This window comes from Nyctereutes procyonoides, unplaced genomic scaffold (assembly GCF_905146905.1).
Source record: "Nyctereutes procyonoides isolate TBG_1078 unplaced genomic scaffold, NYPRO_anot_genome, whole genome shotgun sequence".
NCBI lineage: Eukaryota > Metazoa > Chordata > Mammalia > Carnivora > Canidae > Nyctereutes > Nyctereutes procyonoides.
This window is the reverse complement of record NW_026575043.1, coordinates 9,167,912-9,188,127: the sequence shown is the minus strand read 5'-3', so window position 1 is coordinate 9,188,127 and position 20,216 is coordinate 9,167,912. Positions and strand designations below refer to the sequence as shown.

Below are 20,216 nucleotides of genomic sequence, written 5' to 3'. Positions count from 1 at the left end.
TCTGTATACATTTGAAACCTATTTCCAACCTGGTTCTGCTCTCCAGAACAAAACTGGTTGAAATCTAATTTTTATTCTACTCACTAGCTCTGTATTATTTGAATGAGGCTTATCTTATTGTTAGGACAAGATTGCTCATTAAAAATTCTCTCACAGTACTCCATCCATTGTGGGGATATTAATAAATAGCACTTCATTTCTCCCCCCACCACCCCTTTTGTTAACACAAGCTTTTGGAACAAGCTTTATTTGCACAACATTCTTGACTTTGATCATAAGTTGAACAAGTACTTCAGGCATTTCTGTATTCTCTTAGGAAAGCATATGGTCTCAGGGTAGGGGGGTGGTACTAGAATAAGGAACAAGATTTAATTTCTTTTTCACAAAGAAGGTTATAAAAAGATGGTACATTGGCAATGTGTTGGTGTGTTGTGGAGACTTTTTTTTTTTTTCTCCACAGCCTACCTTGCCAAAGTTTAATTTTTCAAACCACGTATCAGAATATGATAGGCTGGCCAAATGTGCAAACCATGACCAGAAAGCAGACACAAGTGGGAATACAGTGAGAAAACTTTCCCTTACACGTACTGAGTCACCAAAGCTTTCCTGTTTATTTTTTTGTAGTTGTATGTTTATTCCAATTTCCTGTAAGTCTATTCTTATCTTTTTTTCTAAAAATTTATTTATTTATTTCTTTATTAGAGAGAGAGAGAGAGAGGGGCACACAAGTAGGAGAGGGGCAGAAGGAGAAGCAGACTCCCTGCTGAGCCGGGAGCTTGATCCCAGGACCCTGAGGCCATACCTGAGCTGAAGGCAGATGCTTAACTGACTGAGCCACCCAGGTGCCTCAGTCAGTTCTCATTTGAATCCTGATTCTACTCCTCCATTTGGTAACTGCCACATCCCAGCCACAGCGCTGTGTGGATAGGCATAACCAGTCCACTTCACCCGTGGGAAGCAGACCCCTGATGAGGGAAGTACAGTGTGCTGTGGGAGTGCAAGGGAAGCCACCTAAAGTAGACTTGGGGAGGTCAGGGAAGGTTTCCTGAGTGGCTGAGACCAAGAGGGGACCAGGAGGTTGCTTGATGGCAGTGTTGGTGAGGCTATGGATAGGAAGAGGGCCACAGGGAGGAGGGGCAGCCACATGTGAAGACACAGAGCCAAGGAAGAGTGGCATCCTGCAGTGCTGAGCCAAGAGACGTCCCTGGAACATACTGTGGGGGGCATGGAGGTGCTTGGGCATGAGATTGGAGAGTGACGTTGGGGAGGGTCTTGTATACCTTGTTAAAGAGCATGAGGGAGCCACTGAAGGGCTTTGTTTGGATATGGGGGAGGGAGGGAGGGAGGATGGCTCTGGCGCAGAGTACAGAATTGTCTGGAAGGGAGCAAATGAATAAGAGGAAGGAAGGGGGCTGTTGAGAGCTTGGAGAACACTCCCCTCACCCACATATGCAGTATTTATTATGGCAGACTGCAACTCTGACGTCTGGAGTATGAAAATTAGTTTCATGTCCCAATTTCTCCCTCTTCTGTATTTGGATGCTAATGTCTGATTTCTCACAATGTTGCTGTCGAAATGCCACTCCTGTCATTCTTGCACGCACTCCTGTTTGAATCATATTCCCTAGGGCTGACGCTGAAGTCCTGCTGCCTCTTATGCGACGTATCTCACAACTTCGTGTCTTTCCTACTTTCTAGAATCTTCCTCTTTCTTCCTTCAATATGTCACTTGCTCAGTAACTAACGAAGTCTCACTGCATGATCAGGGCAATTACAAGTCAACAAATACTGACTTTGTCAAGCAGAATACTAGATTGGGGGGATTTATGGGTGAAAAACTCAAACATAGTTCTTACCCTGGTGGCATTGGCTACCCTAGTGTAAAAAGGATCAGCTCTTCTCTGAAAGCATTTAGCATTAAAATGGAATCAAATAGATTTCATACAAATATCTGTATTGCAGGGGTGCCTGGGTGGCTCAGTTGGTTAAGCATCTGCCTTTGGCTTGGGTCCTGATCCCAGAGTCCTGGGATCAAGCCTTGCATTGGGCTCCCTGCTCAGTGGGGAGTCTGCTTCTCTCTCTCTCCCTTTGCCCCTCCCCCTGCTCATGTTCTCTCTCTCTTGTTCTCAAATAAATAAATCTTTAAAAAAAAAAAAAAAACAACCAAACCAAGTATCTGTATTGCCTTACATTCCAGCAATCTGACCTAGACCCATTTTACCCTCCCGTCCACACTTGAAGTTCACTGAGGGCAGAAGCCCAGGAAGAAAGGCATCAGTAACCATCACTGTTGCATGACAGCAGCAAGCATTCATCCACCTTATTCAGCATGAGCCATTGTTCTAAGGGCTTTAACCCATTTCATCCATAAAGTGATGCCCAACTCAGTTGTTAAAAAATATCCCTACTTTAAAAATCATGAAGTAGATCTACAGTAGTTCCCTGTTTACTTGAGTAACAAATGTCTGGGTTTGTGCATTCACGTTTTGAGGCCCACTCAGCCCTCCATGCCAAGCAAATCATTCACCTGATGACCACTGTCCTACAGTACTGGGGTAGCAGCAACTGTGCCAGAACCAGAGAGCTACTCCAGTTAATGCCACTACTTCTGCAAAGTTGGCAGTCATTTCCGGGTGGGATGTGTAGGGTGTTAGATCCTCTGTTTCTCTCTTTCATAGAAATGGAAAGTCAGCAGGCAAATGAAGGCTCCCAGGGGCAAGGCAGAAGGAAAGGGCACATGGCTATTGCTCTCCTCCCTTCCAGTGTAATCCAGAAGGGCTTTCGGTCCCAGACTGATTTCAGCTAAAATGTGAAGGTTTTGGTGACCAATTTCATGTACATTGATGGGGGTTAGAGAATGTACGTAGAAATAGAGTTGAAAGAAAAAAAAAAAGAAATAGAGTTGAAACCTTAGTTGCTTTATTTTCTTCCTTCTTACCCTATTTTTCCTTGTGCTCTCCTTTTTAAAGGCTGACTTTAACTCTTAATAATAACCCAGTAATATATGCTAGGTTTTTAAAAGATTTTTATTTTTAGAGAGAGAGCAGAGGAGGGGCGGGGGGATAGAGAGGAAGAGAGAGAGAAAAAGAAAGAAAAAGAAAAGAAAAGAAAAAATCCTAAGCAGGCTCCATGCCCAGTGTGGAGCCCGATGTGGGGCTCAATCTTATGACCCCAAGGCCTGAGCAGAAATCAAGAGTCAGTCACTTAACTAATTGAACCTCCCGTGCTGGTTTTAAATATTTTTTTTTTATTTACGATAGTCATACAGAGAGAGAGAGAGAGGCAGAGACACAGGCAGAGGGAGAAGCAGGCTCCATGCACCGGGAGCCCGACGTGGGATTTGATCCCGGGTCTCCAGGATCGTGCCCTGGGCCAAAGGCAGGCGCCAAACCGCTGCGCCACCCAGGGATCCCCCCGTGCTGGTTTTAAAACAAAACAAAAGCTTCCAAGATATTGATTGTATGATCAGTTCGCCTTCCAGACTCCTTCTCTGTGTGCAAATATGTAAACACATGGATGGATATATATATTTATATATATACACACACACACATCATGTAATAGAGAAATGGGATCTTTACAGATATTTTTTTCTTTAACTTTTCTTTACAAATTTAAGTTAGTGTCTTGTGGACATGCTTCTATGTTAAGAGTATATAGACTCACCTTTTTAAGTGTTTGTTCTGATAAATGAAACTTTTTGTAGTTGTATAAATGTGAAACTGTATCTGTTTAGGAAAACTTTCTAGAAGTGGAATTGCCTAATAAAAAGGTATGTGCATTCTAATTGGATATGTTGCTAAATTGCCCTCCCAAACTGTTGTGTTGACAGCTCCCATCATACATGTAGGAAAGCCCCCTTCCTTGACACTCTGGATATTTTCAAATTTTTTGCCTTCTCTAATCTGAGATGTGAAAAGTATATATCTCATTGTTTAATCAATGTTTCCTCTTTTAAGGAGGAAGAAAATTGTAGCAAGACAAGATCATCTCATGAATCTGTCTTTAAAAAATACGCAGTTCGTCCAGTTCCAGTATAGTTTCAGCTGATTTTACACCATGGTATTCACAGTACTGTCAGCTTAGAAAAATAAGTCCTATCAAGAAAAGTATATTGTATTTTGGAGACATGAACGAATGGACAATAATGTTTATAATGTTGGTCCTAATGTTGGTGAGAGATGCATTATCACACAAAACAGTTTATGTTCACTGATTAGATGTTGCTATATAGGAAAAGGAACTTATAAAAATCTAGACAAGTTGAAGCCAGAGGTTGCAAACTAACTAGAAAATTCAGTTAACTCTAAAGCTCCATTTTCTTAATATTTAAGTGCATTGAGGATTGATTAAGTGGTGGATTTCAGATACGCGTGGCACCTCTTGGGATGAGGTTAGTCGCAGTCAGTGCCTCATTTCCATGGAAATACATAAACTCTGTGTTAACCAAAAGCCTCAATGGTTTTGAAGCATTTCCTTACCCCCAGGAGGGAGGTCCTTTTGGTTTGACTCTTTTGGTAAGTGTTTGTGAGCTATTAGCCACATGAATGTAGGGTGTAGGGTGTAGGGTTTTTTTTTTTTCAGTGTCTTTGACCCTCAGTTTATTCATCTATTAAAAAAAAAATCCAGGAAGGACAAGCAAGGCCTTTAAATATGTGCCATGTAATATGTAAAAGGCAAGGGTGCTATTTTTTTTTACCCTATTTACTTTTAGCCTTCAGTTTACACATTAAGAAACCAGTATAGAGACACCTGGGGAGCGTCCGACTCTTGGTTTTGGCTCAGGTCATGATTCCCGGGTCCTGGGATCCAAGCATATTGGGCTCCATGCTCAGCGAGGAGTCTGCTTGAAGCTTCTCTTTCTCTCTTTGCCCCTTCCCCAACCCTCTCTTTCTCTTTCTGTGTTTCATAAATAAATAAATAAACAAACAAACAAACTTTTTAAAAATTTTGGGAACTGGCCATTCAAGGATAGATTTTAAGATAGTCAAGAGTAGTCTTAGGTATGCAAGCCTGTGGATTTATTAAGAGAAAGAAAAGGAAGACTGACTCAAATTATGGCAATTATTTTATATATAAAATAATTTTATTTTAATTTTATTAAAATTTTAATTTAATAATTCTCTGTGTCATGAGAGACACAGAGAGACAGACAGAGGGAGAAGCAGGCTCCATGCAGGGAGACTGATGTGGAACTCAACCCTGGGACTCTGGGATCATGCCCTGAGCCAAAGGCAGACACTTAACCCTGAGCCACCCAGGGATCCCAAATTATGGCAATTAAAGTAAAAGTAAGCACCATGTAGAAACCCCCCTGATTTTAGAAATTTGCTTATCTAGCTATGTCAAAAACATTCACTTTTTTAAAAAAAGATTTTATTTATTTATTTATTCATGAGTGAACACAGAGAGAGAAGCAGGGACAAAGGCAAAGGGAGAAGCAGGCTCCCTGTAGGATCCCAGGATCATGCCTGAGCCAAAGGCAGATGCTCAACCACTGAGCCACCTAGGCGCTTCAACATTCACATTTTTACAGTAGAAAAACTAGGGGAAAATTATGCCATAAAGGGATAGTCATAATTTTGTTATCATCTCTATTATAAGTAGAAAGGTACTGTGATTTTGCTGTGGAGTTGTTGAATAAAATCACTTAAGTTAATTTTGAATATTACAAGATGGCTCAATTTCAGCCTATTCAGTGTTAGTTCAACTTCCTCAGAGTTCACATTTCTTAAATCTAATAATTCTCTTTTGTAAATGTAGTCAAGGAGGACGTTGCTTAAGGCTTAAGGTAAACTGATAGTAAGTCATTTCTAACTAGTAGTCTATGTAAAGAAACCATATTCTCTTGAAGAAATTTAACAGCATCACAGTTGATTGACCTCTGGGTCATTGGTGTAAACCATTTTGCACACTGGCTTTTTTTTGTAGGTTTTTTCCTGTAGAAAAAAATGTAGTTGACGATGAGTTAGCTTCATTGTCTCATTTATACAATGTAAATATTCTTGAGAAATTTCAAAAATTTAGGTGATCAGTAATGTTGCTACCATTAATTTTAATTAATTTCATCCCACTAATTTATTCAGACTCCAGTTTAAATAGTAAGACAGATATTGGGGGTTTATATAGGATATAACACAGGTGATTCTTGCTTTAAGGAACATTAAAATCTGAGATTTAGTGAATGATGTAATTCTTTTTTTCTTTTTTAGCTTAAAAATTTGTACATCAGTTTAACGGAACCATTCAAGCACACAACAAAGGGGAAAGAAGTTTAACAATGAGTATCTATATTCCCCCCACCTCTTAGATTCCATCATTAAATTTTTACACTACTTGCTTTATCACACATCTCTCCATCCTTTTATCCTTCTATCCCTTGTATGGACGAAACCGATGGATACTCCCTGTGAATTCTCTAGTAGAGTCTAAGCCTAATTCTTTACTGCGTTTACTTGGATGGTTGATGGTTATATTTTATGCAGATAACTTGCATAGCCCTACATCATGGCTGAAGGGGTTTTTTGACCCTTTGTTAATTTGGGATTTGTTTTCCTCTGTATTGCTGAGGCCTTCTGTGCATTCTGGGAGAGTCAGGAAGGCTGCCTGAGAGTTCAAATAGGGACTCTGGGTGCACAAGAGGAGGAGGAAGAAAGTGATAAATGAGTTCAGTGGAATCTCCCGATGTTTAATCTGGGGTGTGCTTATCCTCACTGCCTGTCCTGGGCTTGTTGGCTAGGGCTTGGGGGCCAGCTGAGGGCTGCCAGTTCTAAGATGTCATGTTTCTTTGGAGGAAGTGGAAGGATGTAAACTTGGCAAGCTTTATTTTCTTTCTCCTGGAACCATCGGTTGCTTTTCTGGGTAGATTGTGTTGTAAGCACCTGGCACAGAAGGATCTCTTTGGAACTCGTTTGAGAAGTGGGGCCCCCTCTGTTAAGAAGCGCAACCATGGTGGGATAAAAGGGAGAGCCTCTGAAAGGTCAATCAGAGAGTTATTGAATTACTTGTTTTGAAAGCAGATCCTTCCCAAGCTTAGTGCCAGCTCCCTGCTCTGATTGAAAGGTGCTTCCAGTCTAGCAGGTTTGAGTCATTTCATTGTGAGGGCTGGATCAGTCTGCAGCATTTCCAGTGGATTTCTCTTCAGAGCTGTTTCCATCACTGAGGTTCTTAATTTAGATGTTTCATGATCACTTGAGCTAAAGATATAAGTGTTTGATCACTCTTGCTTGGTGGGAACTGGAGGTACTTTCGATGGGGGGCCAGATTTAATCTTCCATATTGAATGACTGTTCTCAAACTTACAAAGTGGATCTTAGTACCCTTTTCCAAAAACAGTAACAGCCCTATTTTGGGTTATTTAGAGGATTTCAATCAGAGTTTTAACTTTTGCATATATAATTTCCTTCTTAGGCTTCCTTTATGGTTTCTTCTGGAACTAGCTAGATGCATGCATTCTCTACAGAGATGCTGGTTAGAAAGGGGTCCTTCCTTCCTATGGAGATTATACTTCTGAGTATTACAGAGTAAGTTAAATGCAGTGATGATGCATGTATTTCCTTGATTAGACTTGAGGGCATAGATTGTATTGGACTAGAGGTTCTTGGTTGCATATTGAAATAACAGAGTTTGAAAACACTGATGCCAGCTTAACAGGATTGCAGAATGCAAGACCAATATACAAAAATCAATTGTATTTCTATACACTAGCAAAGGATAATATGATAATGGCACATTAAAAACAATTATTAGCAATAATTCAAAAGGAATAAAATACATAGGAATCAGTTTAACAAAAGAAGTACAAAACTTCTCTGAAAACTATATTGTTGGAAGAAATTCAAGAACACTGAATAGAAAGACACTCCATATTCATGGATTAATACAGGCATACGTAGGAGATATTGGAGATTTGGTTCCCAACTTAATAAAGCAAATATTGTAATGAAGCATGCCCAATGAATTTTTTCGTTTCCCAGCATATGTGTTATGTTTATACTATATTGTAGCCTTTTAAGTGTGCAATAGCATCACATCTAAAAAAAACCCCTATTAATTAAAAAATACTTTATTACTAAAACATTCTAAACATCCTCTGAGCTTTCAATGAGTCACAATCACCAATGGATCACCGTAACAAATATAATATATAATGAAAATGTTTGAAATATGCAAAGAATTACCAAAGTAGGATGCAGAGACAGGAAGTGAGCAAATGCTATTGGAAAAATGGTGCAATAGCCTTGCTGGATTGGATGCAGGATTGCCACAAATCTTAGGTTTGTAAAAAAAACATAGTATCTGGGAAGCATGATACACAAGGCATGCCTATATTGTTAAAATGGCCATAAAGTGGATCTATAGATACAAATCCTATCAAAATCCTAAATATATTCTTTGCAGAAATCAACAAGCTTGTCCGAAATTTTGTATGGAAAATTGAGGGACCTAGCATAGCCAACACAGTCTCATAAAAGTTGAATGAAGTTGGAGAAATTGCTTCCGGATTTCAAACTTAACTACAGCACTGTAATAATCAAAACTGTGTCACGCTGTCATAGGATAGACAGGTTGATGGAATAGAATTGGCAGTTCCAGAAATAAATTCTCATGTCGGTCGTCGATGGATTTCCATCAAGGATGGCAAGGCAGTTCAAAGGGAGAAAGAATAGTTTTTCGATATGCTGGGACAACTGAATGCCATTTGCATCCTGTTTCTTCACACCATGGACAAACATTAAATCAAATGGATTCTACCTAACTGTAAGAGCTAAACCTGCAAACTTCTTGAAGAAAATATGGGAAATAGAAAAAATTTCGTTACCTCAGATTAGGCAAAGCATGAACAAAAGAAAAAAAAATTGGACTTCATCAAGATTGAAAACCTTCATGATGGGCATCCTCGGGAAAATGAAAAGATAACCAAACCCATTATGGGAGAAAATATTTGCAAATCATATCCAACATGGGACACCTGCAGAATATATGAAGAACTCTTAGAACTCAGTAATAAAAGCACAAATATAACCCAATTAAAAATGGGGAAAGAATCTGAATAGACCTTTATCCAAACAAGCCTAGATCAAAGAAGTCTCCCTACTTTGAGTGCCAGTCACAAGCCTAGGTTGTTAATTGCACTTTTGATCGACTGGCTGTAAATGATAGGTTCCCATGACCTCCTCCTTGGGTTCAATTAACTTGCTAGAGCAACTCTAAGAACTCAGAGAAGCATTTTACTTACTAGATTATTGGTTTATTATAAAATGATATAACTCCTGAACAGCCAGCAGGAAGACCTGCATAAGGCAAGGTGTGGGGAAAGAGCATGGAGCTTCCATGTGCTCCAAAGTGCACCATTCTTAACAAATCTGTGTGTGTTCACCAACCAGTAAGCTCTCTGACTTCTGTATTTTTATGGAGGTTTCATTCCATAGGCATGACTGAATCAATCCCCAGTGGCCCAGGATATAACTTCCAGCCTCTCTCCCCTCCCTGGAGGTCAGTCGATTCATGGGACTGTAAGTTCTGGCCCTCTACTCATAGGGTTGGTGCTTTGACCTGGGGCAGGGAGCTTCCCAAAGTTGCCTCTGTTTGTTAATGTAACAGAAGATACCTTGATCTCTCTGATTCCTTAGGAGATCCCAAAAGTTTTAGAAGCTCTGTGCAAGAAATAGGGAGAATGTATTTGTACTTCTTTTAAATCATAATATCACAGCCACTCTGCCCATTAGTGCCTCCTAGTTTCAAGTGTTTCTTGTCCATAGAAACATACCTGTCTTATATCCTTTTCTTCAAGGCTCTGACCTCTGCTAGGAAGCCACTGCCTCATCTGATTATCCTCCTGTCCTAATTATTCGTGAATGGTGACAGGATTATTCTAGAGATGAGGTTTTAATAAAAGAAATCTAAAGGTTGAAATACCTGGTAATGTTGACAGGTGGACTGAGTGGAGAGAGTGAGGCTTTTGGAGGTACATAAGTATATACACCTAATTTGTTTTTGAGAGAGAGAGAGAGCAAACACGCATACAGGGTTGGGGGATGGGTAGAGGGAGAGAGATTCTTAAGCAGACTCCATGCCCAGCATGGAGCCGAACATGAGGCTCCATCCCTGTGACCCTGAGACCATAACCTGAGCCAAAATCAGGAGTCAGATGCTTAACACACTGAACCACCCGGGCACCCCTATATACACCTAGTTTTTAAGTCCTAATTATAATAAGTGCTACAAAGGAGACATAAAGAGTGGTTACAGTCTTGGAAGGGTTTTAAGCTGATGACAGAAGGGATCAGATTTAGACTTGTATTAAAGTTCCTTTTGCCAGCAGTGTGGAGAATTAATTAGAAAGAGGCAAATCAGATATAGGAAGATCAGTGAATGGATGGACTAAGGCAGAAGTCAGGTAGCAGGTAATGGAAAGTGGTCTAAGTATGGGGCAGGAAGAGATTGGGAGAGGTGAACAGGCCTGATCAATACTTAGGACATGGAATGGATAGGACTTTGGAATGTATAAAATCATGCAGTAATGTGTTTTGTAGTACCTTCTACGTGTTTTTCTAGAATCCATCCAAGAAGACCATGTCCCTGTACTTTTTCTAGTGGTACAAGATAAGACATAAGTAAATATCATAGGTAATAGAAAGTGCTATGAAGAAAAATAAAGCAGGGTAAGAAGGCCTGATACGGGAGGAAAGATTGGCCTTTTTAGTCAGTGAAGGCCGATCTGAGGAGGTGACACTGAGCACAACCCTGAATGACCTGAGATGGAGCCATCTAGGGGAAGGACATTCTAGAGAGAGTAAATGGCTCCAACAAAGAAAGAAGCCAAGTGTGACATGTCAAAGAAATAGTGGCCAGGTTCATTTTCTCAGAGTAAAGGGAGAATGTGGTAGAAATGAGCTGAGCAGTCTCCAGGAGTCAGAAACAAGTAGGACCATTTGAGCCATGGTAAGGAGCTGGCGAGGCCATCTACATGAGATGCACATTCTTTGGAGGATTTGGGGGCAGGAGAATAAAATATGATTTATGTTTTAAAAAGATGTATGAAGAGGACTGGGCTACTGTGTGGAGTAGAGACCAGCAAGAAAGCTAGTGCAGATGTCTCCAAAAGGGGTGATGGGGACTTGAGTTTGCAGCGGAAATGATGAGAAATGCTTAGTTTGGGGACATGTTTTGGTTGAGAGTTTGAGCAAAGAGGCATCAAGGGTGTCTTTGCTTTTGTTTTGGCTGAGTAATTGGGTAATTGGTTCCATTTACTGAGCTGGGGAAGACTGGGGATGTGGGGAAGCTGGTATGTTGGGACAGTGGGATTCAAAGGCTCTGTTAAGTAGTGAGGGCATGGTTAGACAGGCGAAGACTTCTCGTAGGCATTTATTGGATCCAGGGTAAGACAAAGAGATGTTAGAGATGATCCATGCATTTCCAGGTTGTGCAACTGGGTGGATGGAAATGTCATTTGTGAATATAGAGAGAGAATGAGATAGAAAATGAGATAGAGATAGAAAATGCAAGACAAGGACAGGAGTTGGAGGAGAGAAAAAAAATCATTATTATATATGATGGTCCATGGCCTAAAAATGTTTCTATGTTCTCCCATACAAATTAAGTGGAATGTTGACTATTTAAAAAAGGAAAAAAAAAAACCATTTCTTTCTTTTTGTGTGTCATCAGGATTTTCAAGAAGTTTTTTTCAAAACATTTCCCTTAGACTCTGTTACGAAAATTGCATATTTTGGCATCTGTTTAATGCTATTATTCAATGGAATGTAATTTTTTTTTAAGGAGATAGAATTTTATGGAATACACTGCAAGGGAGCAGCAAAGGACAGACCATCTGCCAGGAGGTTGTGATGGGGGCTGTAGGGGAGGGAGAGAAGAGGGAGCGAGAAGGTATGGGAACATACTGAATTTTCCCTTTTTGGGTATCTGTGTCAGGTTGTGGGTAACCCATTGGTCAGCTACAGCTTATGGATATTTTGAAGTGAGTCACTTAACAAGGCTGTTTGCATTCAGCCTGCTGGTCAACCCTTTTACCTTACTTGGGTTTCCATAGCTCAAGCCTATTGCCAAAAAAGGGCCTCTGTATTCCCCACTGACTGACCGACAATGACACAACTTTGGCATTTGGATGGAAGTCTTGCCTTCAGTAGCCGTTTCCTGCTGGGTGGGGTGGGGGACACTCTGTCCCTACCTAAACTTGTTGGGCCATTGGTGATTCTGTGCAGTTACAGGCAGAACTTAGTATTAGATTAACGTGCTCATAGGCGATTTAAGTGAAACTCCAAGGTGGCTGGGTCCTTGGGGTATAGCAGGAGGGGACCCTCAGACAGGTCCTTGTGGACTTGTCACCTGTGTATGGAATGGAGTCAGTCCGATATGCAGGAGCATATTTTGCCTGCAGGTCAAGACAGTGGCCAGACCAATGGGGACAGAGGAAAAAGTGGGGGCCCGAAAGCAGCACACAGTGGCTGAGAGTCAGTCAATGGGTTCCACAAGGTGTGCAGATGCGCCCTGGACTAGTTGTCGCTGCCGACTGTGCCATACACTGGAGGTGGAGTGGGAGAGCAGAGAGAAGGGGTCCTTGGCCCTCATGGGTGGGCCCAGTCTGACCATCAGGCCAGAGCCCTTGTCTGGGAAGGACTAGGTTAGACTGCCAGGTGGGGGCCAGAAAGTGAAAGGGAAAGGAGGGGGAGATTTCTCCCAAGGGCCAGAGGGGAAATCCTTTGTTCTTTCTGGCAAGGGCCCTGGTGGCTTTCTCCTCCTTCCCCCCATCAGGAACTTCTAGCCTGAGCCTCCCCTAGGAGTAATCTCAGCCTGAGGTCATCAGCTCCCCCCACAGCCTCCTTGAGCCCACCCTATGCCTCCCGAGAAAGTCCTGAGAAATTCCCAGAGAATCCAGGGAGAAGCCAGGCCCCACTGGGCCAGAGGTTCCCTGGGAGGGCCAGCAAATGTGAGGTGGTTGCATGGGGTGGGGGCCGGTGGCCCAGTGGTGAAAGAATTCACCCCAGGGCAGAAGAGAGGAGATAGAAGTTTACTGAGTACAGTGCAGGGGAGCTGTCGGCAGGACGGCAAAGCAGAGACTGCCTGCCTGGGAGGGAATTTTTTTTTTAATGTGACTAAATGATGGTGCTTTTTCTCCCCCTCTTTCTTTGTGTCTTCATTTACAGTCTGGAAGCCAGTCTCTCCTAGAATTGTTAACTATTTAAGTTGGTTTGGTTTGTATAACATGCACAGGGGAGTTCCAATGAATGTTTTTGCTTCTGTTGTACTTCAGCCAGAGGTGCTGGGGGAGAGAAGGGAGGGTTTGGGATTAAATTCTTAGTGAAAGCCGTTGGAAGACAGAATAAACCGAAGGTGCTTGAAAATTCAACAAGAAAAAATAACTAGGGCTGGCGGTTGTCCCTCTTGCCTTTCGACTAGAAATGCATGCTCACGGTGATGGAGTGTTAAGTGCCTATGCTGTCCTGAAAGCTTGCTGTATGTATTCATGCAGGCATGCCCTGTAGCCCGTATGTATAGCTCTGACTTCTCCCCTAGAATCATGGGTCACGTAATATTGTGTCCAGGAGGGTCCTTGTTGGCAGCTTCAGAATTTACTGGCTTTACACCTAAGAACACTACATTAACAAATAGAACATCTATGATAAACTCTTGGGAAAGCTTAGATTTCAACTTTACAGGTTTGTAAAATAAATTGAAATGATTTTTTTTTTTTTGCCTGTAAAAACTCACAAAGTGTTTATTTCTGTTGGACTCTAAGCTTTTTCTACAGGTGCAAATAGTTCTAGCGAGAGACTTGAATAGAGGTGTGTATGATGTCCTGTTGCAAATTATCTGCTCTGTTTATGGAGGTTCTGTACCACAGTGGCTTATTAACTGGTTCTCCAAAGGGAGTAGAAAAAGGATAATCTCAGAAATCAGAGGATTAACATTTCCTCACCAAGTTTTGGATAGAACGTCTAAGATTAAATGAAGTGGAGTAGAAATAAAACCAAATAGTCTGCAGTTTGCGAATTTTTCAAAGGGTTCCCGTATATACAACTCCAGGTTTGTGTTTTGTGTGTACATGTCTTTAAAACCCTGTGAGGTAACCATAGCCAGATATTAATTGTTTCTGGTTTTCCAATGAAGGGAAGCAGGTTTGGGGCACAACTTAAGTAACTTTCCCATTGTCACCTGAGGGAATGGCACCATGGCTAGAGCCACATAATTCTAATAGATGTTCATAATGCTGTTCATTTTGTTTTCTCAGATACCTTCCCCTGAGCCTGGAGACCATACATTTTCAGAGCCTTTCTGCTTAAATTTCAAGTGGCAGTTGGGGAACATGGGTGGTGGTCACACTGGAATCTGTGTGGCAGATGGATGGCAGCGAGGTCCTTAGGAACAGAGCCGGGTGGACAGGCCTTTGCATCATTTATTCATTTGTCCTTTGGTGTAAGCCTCCTTTTTGTGAGCCAGCTTTTTTGCTTTTCCTCTTGAGTTTTGCACATGTACTGAAATTCTTCCCCATATTTCCAAGTTATGGCTCTCTTCTCCTTTTCCATTCTTCTTAGCATGAGAGACTGTCTGGCACAGAAACTCCTAGAGCAAGGAATTGTTCACCCTCCTCTCAAACAAGAAAATAAAAGCTAAAATACGGTACCTATAGTACAGTCAACTGTAGGAAGAATTCCTCAAGAGAAGCCCTGTTCCTAGATACCTTTTTTCACCAGTTCATACTGAATCATGAACATTTTCCCTGTGTGTTTAAACATAATTTGAAAATATTTTTCATGATTCTTCAGCATGCTGTTATATGAATTTAGCATAATTTATTTACATGTTCTTCTATTTTGGATACTTGGGTTACTTTCCCATTTTTTTCTGTGATGAAGTCATAGGGGGAAATGGACTCCTTGAAGAAGGGAATTATTAAGTAGTTCTAGAAATACAAATCTGGTTTAAATATTTTGCTCTAGTCTTTGCTTTGGTAGTACATTGTAACGGTAATTTCAATCAGGTAAATAGAAGATTAGTTTCTAGAAATAATGTCATTGTTGTATTAGTTTTCTTTTCAGGAAAAAAAATAGAGATAGGTGTGCCTGGGTGGCTCAGTCTGTTAGTGTCTGCCTTTGGCTCAGGTCATGATCTCAAGGTCCTGGGATTGAGCCCCATGTCCTGGGATTGAGCCCCATGTCAGGCTTCCTGCTTAGTGGGGAGTCTGCTTCTCCTTTCCTCTGCCCCCCCCCTCATGTTTGCTTTCTCTCTCTTCTCTCAAATAAATCAATGAAATCTTAAAAAAATAAAAAAAGAATAAAGATGACCAGTGAAAGGAATAGGTTCACAATTACAGTTTCAGTATTCTGACCATAGAATTTGTTTAATAATTAAGCTTTTATAAAAGGTTGGTGCAACAGCAATATTTCTAATGTAGCAGGTTGATACATAAATGCATAAATTTGAAAAATCTGAACCCAGTTGTAATCATCACTTTTTAAGAGTTGTTAAATTGTGAAAATTGTAAGAGAAAATACATTTATGTACTATATTGATTGAGAAAACCCTGCATATCCATGGACCCACATGGTTCAAACCCATGTTGTTCAAGGGTCAATTGTATTTTGATTCTGTTTGGCTAGCTCAGCATGAGAGTCACAGAGTTCTACTTTTAGGCCAACTTTGAGGGAAAGGACCACTAGGTAATAAGGGAATTAGGAAGTCACATAAGTTTAAAAAAAGAAAGAAAGAAAAAGTAAAAAGGCTTTTGCCATCAGTGCAAAAGAGTGTTTCTTCTTTCCCAAATCAGTGGTAGATAAAATGTGTGAGTGTTTGGGAATTTGACTTGTTTCCTTGAGTAAACTCAATATTCTTAGGATGAGGTCATACATAATTAATCACCTATCTTGCATTCTTTCCAAAGTGAGGGCTCTCAATGTTCACACTTGTGATAACTTATGTTTCCTGAGTACAAGAGCCCAGGACTGCCAGTGAAGGAAGAAGAGGCCGTGGTGGTTATGTAACCTTTGTGCTACTGAAATGCAATGAGTAATGGTCTTTTTTTTCTTCTTAACTTCTAGTGCTTGAAACAGTACCTGCAGCTGGCAATCCGAGAAGGATGTGGGTCTCCCATTGCCTGCCCTGACACAGTGTGCCTAAACCACGGGACCCTGCAGGAAGCAGAGGTACAGATGAGTCCCATGACCTCCTCTCTTTCCTGTTGATGATATTTCCTAGGATCTTGACTCCTTATGCACTTCCCTGCCAGGCAGTCTAGAAACAAAATACAGAGGCTAACTTTTTCAAGGAGTACTGTATTGCTACATACGTATGGATTCTTCATACAAACTGTTAAAGCTGTTATTTACTTCAGTTCTATTTATAAATGTTGTCTGAGTGTTGAAGAAGCTCTAGAATAGTTGAAGGTGCTAGAAATCAAGGTTACCAACTGTGTGGTCTAAATAGCTAAATAGCAGGTGGTCTTGTGATATTTAATACTTTAAAGATAAACAGGTGACAGATTTTAACCAGTTATAGACAATATAAACTATTGCCATTCACAAACATAGATGGAGTTGAAAATCATGTCCACAGGCCTTTCGTTTGATCTTTATATGGGATCAGAAATGGCTTTCTTGAATGAGTTCTTCTTTCATCTTCTTAAGGTTGTGATATATTCCTTTCCTTTGTTTCTTCAATCCCTTATCAGGAGCTTGCCCTTGAAGCTGCTTTTTTTTTTTTTTTTAGATTTATTTTATTCTATTCTATTTATTAATTAATGATAGGAAGAGAGAGAGAGAGTGAGAGTGTACATGCCAGGGGCAGATGGAGAGGGAGAAGCAGACTCCCTGCTGATCAGAGAGCCTGACTTGGAGCTTGATCCCAGGACCTTGGGATCATGACCTGAGCAGGAGGCAGACACTCATTCAGCTGAGCCACCTAGGCACCCCTTGAATCTGTTTTTTTTTTTTTTTTTTTAAGATTTTATTTATTCATGAGAGACAGAGAGGCAGAGACACAGGCAGAGGGAGAAGCAGGCTCCATGCAGGGAGCCTGATGTAGGACTCGGTCCCTGGTCTCCAGGATCACGCCCTGAGCCGAAGGCAGACGCTTAACCGCCGAGCCATCCAGGGTCCCCTGAATCTGTTTTTATTTATTTTATTTTAATTTTTATTATTATTTTTTTCTGAATCTGTTTTTTAATTTTCAGATCCTGATTACTTTAAACCAGAAGATAACCAATACTAGCCCATTCTTGGGAAGTTTGTAAGCCTTGGGAGGAGGTCCCAAGAAACAGAGGAAATAAGTTACTCATGCAGTAAACATTGCATGCCACTTGCTGTGCATTGGGTTGCTCTTCTGGATGCTTTCATAGCTGGTATACCATCTAATCCCTTCAACAAACTTATGAAAGGAAAGCCCAGGGGGGTTAAGTAATTTGCCCAGGAGTGCATATCTAAAACATAGAAGAGTTATAATTCTAATCTAGTTCTTTCTGATCCCCATAACTATATGGCCTTAGGAGTAGAACAACGTAGGCAGGTAGACTGTACGATGGAGGACTTGATAATTGGAGACTCAGTAGTGTGCATATGTGTGTGCTTGGATATATATACATATATGTGTGTGGATGTGGATGTGTTGATATGTTTGTTTATATAGACATATATGCGCTATATATATATAATATATATATATATCCTCTGTTTTTTTTTTTTAAAGATTTTATTTATTTCATGAGAGACACCAGGGGGAGAGAGAGAGAGAGAGGGAGAGAGAGAGAGAGGCAGAGACACAGGCAGAGGGAGAAGCAGGCTCCATGCAGGGAGCCTGACGTGGGACTCGATCCTAGGTCTCCAGGATCAGGCCCTTGGGCTGAAGGCAGCGTTAAATCGCTGAGCCACCTGGGCTGCCTTCCTCTGTTTTGTAAGCAAAGCAGGCAGAAAGATGTTTATAGACCATTTTTAACCAATCTGTATTTGGGTATCTATGTTCAACTTATGGAATATGAGCTAGGGGAGGTGGTCCAAGTGAGCTTGGAGTGTTTTCTAAGGAAGAATAAAAGGAATACATAATGGTTTAGAAGTGATACATTTTAGGAAAATCATGAAATAATGGAATATTTTTGATAAAAAAGTAATATTGAATATGTCAACCTGTGGTGCGAAATATTGGTTTCTTTTGTGTGAGAAATGGGTAAAAGGAAATTAAAGTGGGGAAAGATTAGGTTGGCTATACAACTTGGCAGTGGGTTTTAAAATAAGACTCGGGTGTTCAGGAGCATCTTTCTTTTTTTTTTTTTTTTTTTTTTAGGAGCATCTTTCAATGTACAATTCTTTTAGAAAAGATACTTCCTTTTTGATATGCTTCTGTGATACTCTGATCAGTCAGCAGTTATTAAGTGTACACAATGTGCCAGGCCCTGTTCCATGTCAGAAAGAGAGGTAAATAAGACCGGCCCAGTGCTATCCTCATGGGGCTTCGGATCTAGCAGAGTGACATTAACCCATTGACAGGCATGTATCCTAGACCTCGTACTGTCCAATCCAGTAGCCGCTTGTTACATATGGTACTTACATTTAAATTAATTAAGGTTAAATAAAATAAACAATTCATTCCTTTGGTTGCATTAATCATGTTCTAAATGCTCAGTAGCCATGTGTGGCTCGTGGCTGCCAGATTAGCACAGAATATGGCATCTCCAACATCACAGAAAGTTCAGTGACATGGCGTTGTTGTAGACTTTTAAATGAATGGTATCCACCAGCCATTGACTGTTTGGATATCAAATGTTGGAGCTAAAGGGTTTAGACAGGTGCGTGAGGACTGGCCACAGTCTGTCTCCCAGCCCTCCAGACCAGAGTTTTAACTTTTCTGATTTTCTTAGTATAGAAGTTTCTTTTCATATTTGCCTGCAGTTCTCCCCTCTGTCTTATTTCTTCCCCTTTTCCCATCGTACACATTCTCATCACACTTTCCCAGCACTCATTCTCTGTACCCAGTTTAACTCTAAAAACGGTTTAACTTTTAGACTGTATGGAAACCAAAGAAAGCCGTAATGTCTCTTAGAAATTACCAAAGGGTATATGGGGGGGGGGGGAAACTAAACAGAGCAAAAACATCTTTTGAACTAAACTATGGTATTTCTTCAATTCTTCGAAGTCTGTTTCCTATTAGATGAGTAGGAGGACACTCCAGGGCATTAAGGGCCTGGTTCTGTTCTCACTGGCCTGCCGAGAGCCTGACTAAATAAAGATGGGCGTGAATGTACAGTCATCAAAGTTCTTAACCAATGGGCCACTTTTTCTCCCCCTGGAGTAAAACTGAATTGAGACATGAATAAAACATTATGTTAGAGATATTGGTAGCTTTGCCAGTTTATATGGGACCACACCTTTCAAAGCAAATACCACATACATGTGAACTTGGGCTAAAGCATCTTCCTTTACATCAAGATTTCCTTGTATGTAGTTATTATTGTAATAGGCAGCTCCTTTTTTTTTTTTTTTTTTTTTTTTTTTTTTAATGTGTGGAGCCCAATGCAGGGCTCAAACTCTCCACCCTGAGATCAAGACCAGAGCTGAGATCGAGTTGTGGATGCTTAACTGGTGGAGCCACTTAGGCGCCCCTATAATAATAGGTAGCTCTTAATCCAGATATGATTGAGTATATCATAATGGGGCTTGTTCACCTTGTATTTGACTGGATTCCATTTCTACCACTCTTCTACCTTTTAAAAAATGTTTAATTATACACAGGTAACACAGTTAAAAATTATTCTGGTTAAGACTCAAGTTACCTTTGTGCTGCTGCTGTTTGTATTACATATAATACATGGTTCTTCATCATTCACTGTCTTATAAAATCCATATGAGTATAACATTTCTTCATCTTCAGAGGACACCAGGCATTCTCAGCTTTTTTCTCCAAATGCTTTCCAGTGTAGATCTGACTCACACGATTGCCTGTGTTCCATGCATCTGCTCCTGCCCACTGTGGGTCTTGCCTTCCTTCTTACTGCTTCCAGATGAGCTCAGCTGTGGCTTTGCCCCCTAACTTTTACTTGTCAGGAGGAACTTCATAATCAGAGCATTTAATGCCTGACCAAGTACTGTTTGCTTATGGAGAAGAGAGTAGAAAAGGCACCTTCACTTCTGTGTCCCGCAGGCTGATGGGAGGCAGTGGCTAGAGGTGCACTCCCTGGGGACCCTGGAAAAGTAGAACTCGCTCTCCTTGCATCA

At 40.8% G+C, this 20,216-nt stretch overlaps 1 protein-coding gene across 4 annotated transcripts in view; it reads left to right on the top strand.

Annotated features, from left to right (window-relative positions):
* RNF144B (ring finger protein 144B) overlaps window positions 1–20,216 on the top strand; it is a 172,944-nt gene that overhangs the window by 119,041 nt on the left and 33,687 nt on the right. For all 4 annotated transcript variants that reach the window (XM_055322531.1, XM_055322530.1, XM_055322529.1 and 1 more), the window contains exon 3: window positions 16,056–16,160. In XM_055322531.1, coding sequence (XP_055178506.1) covers window positions 16,056–16,160 — 105 coding nt within the window. The remainder of the gene's footprint in view (window positions 1–16,055; window positions 16,161–20,216) is intronic.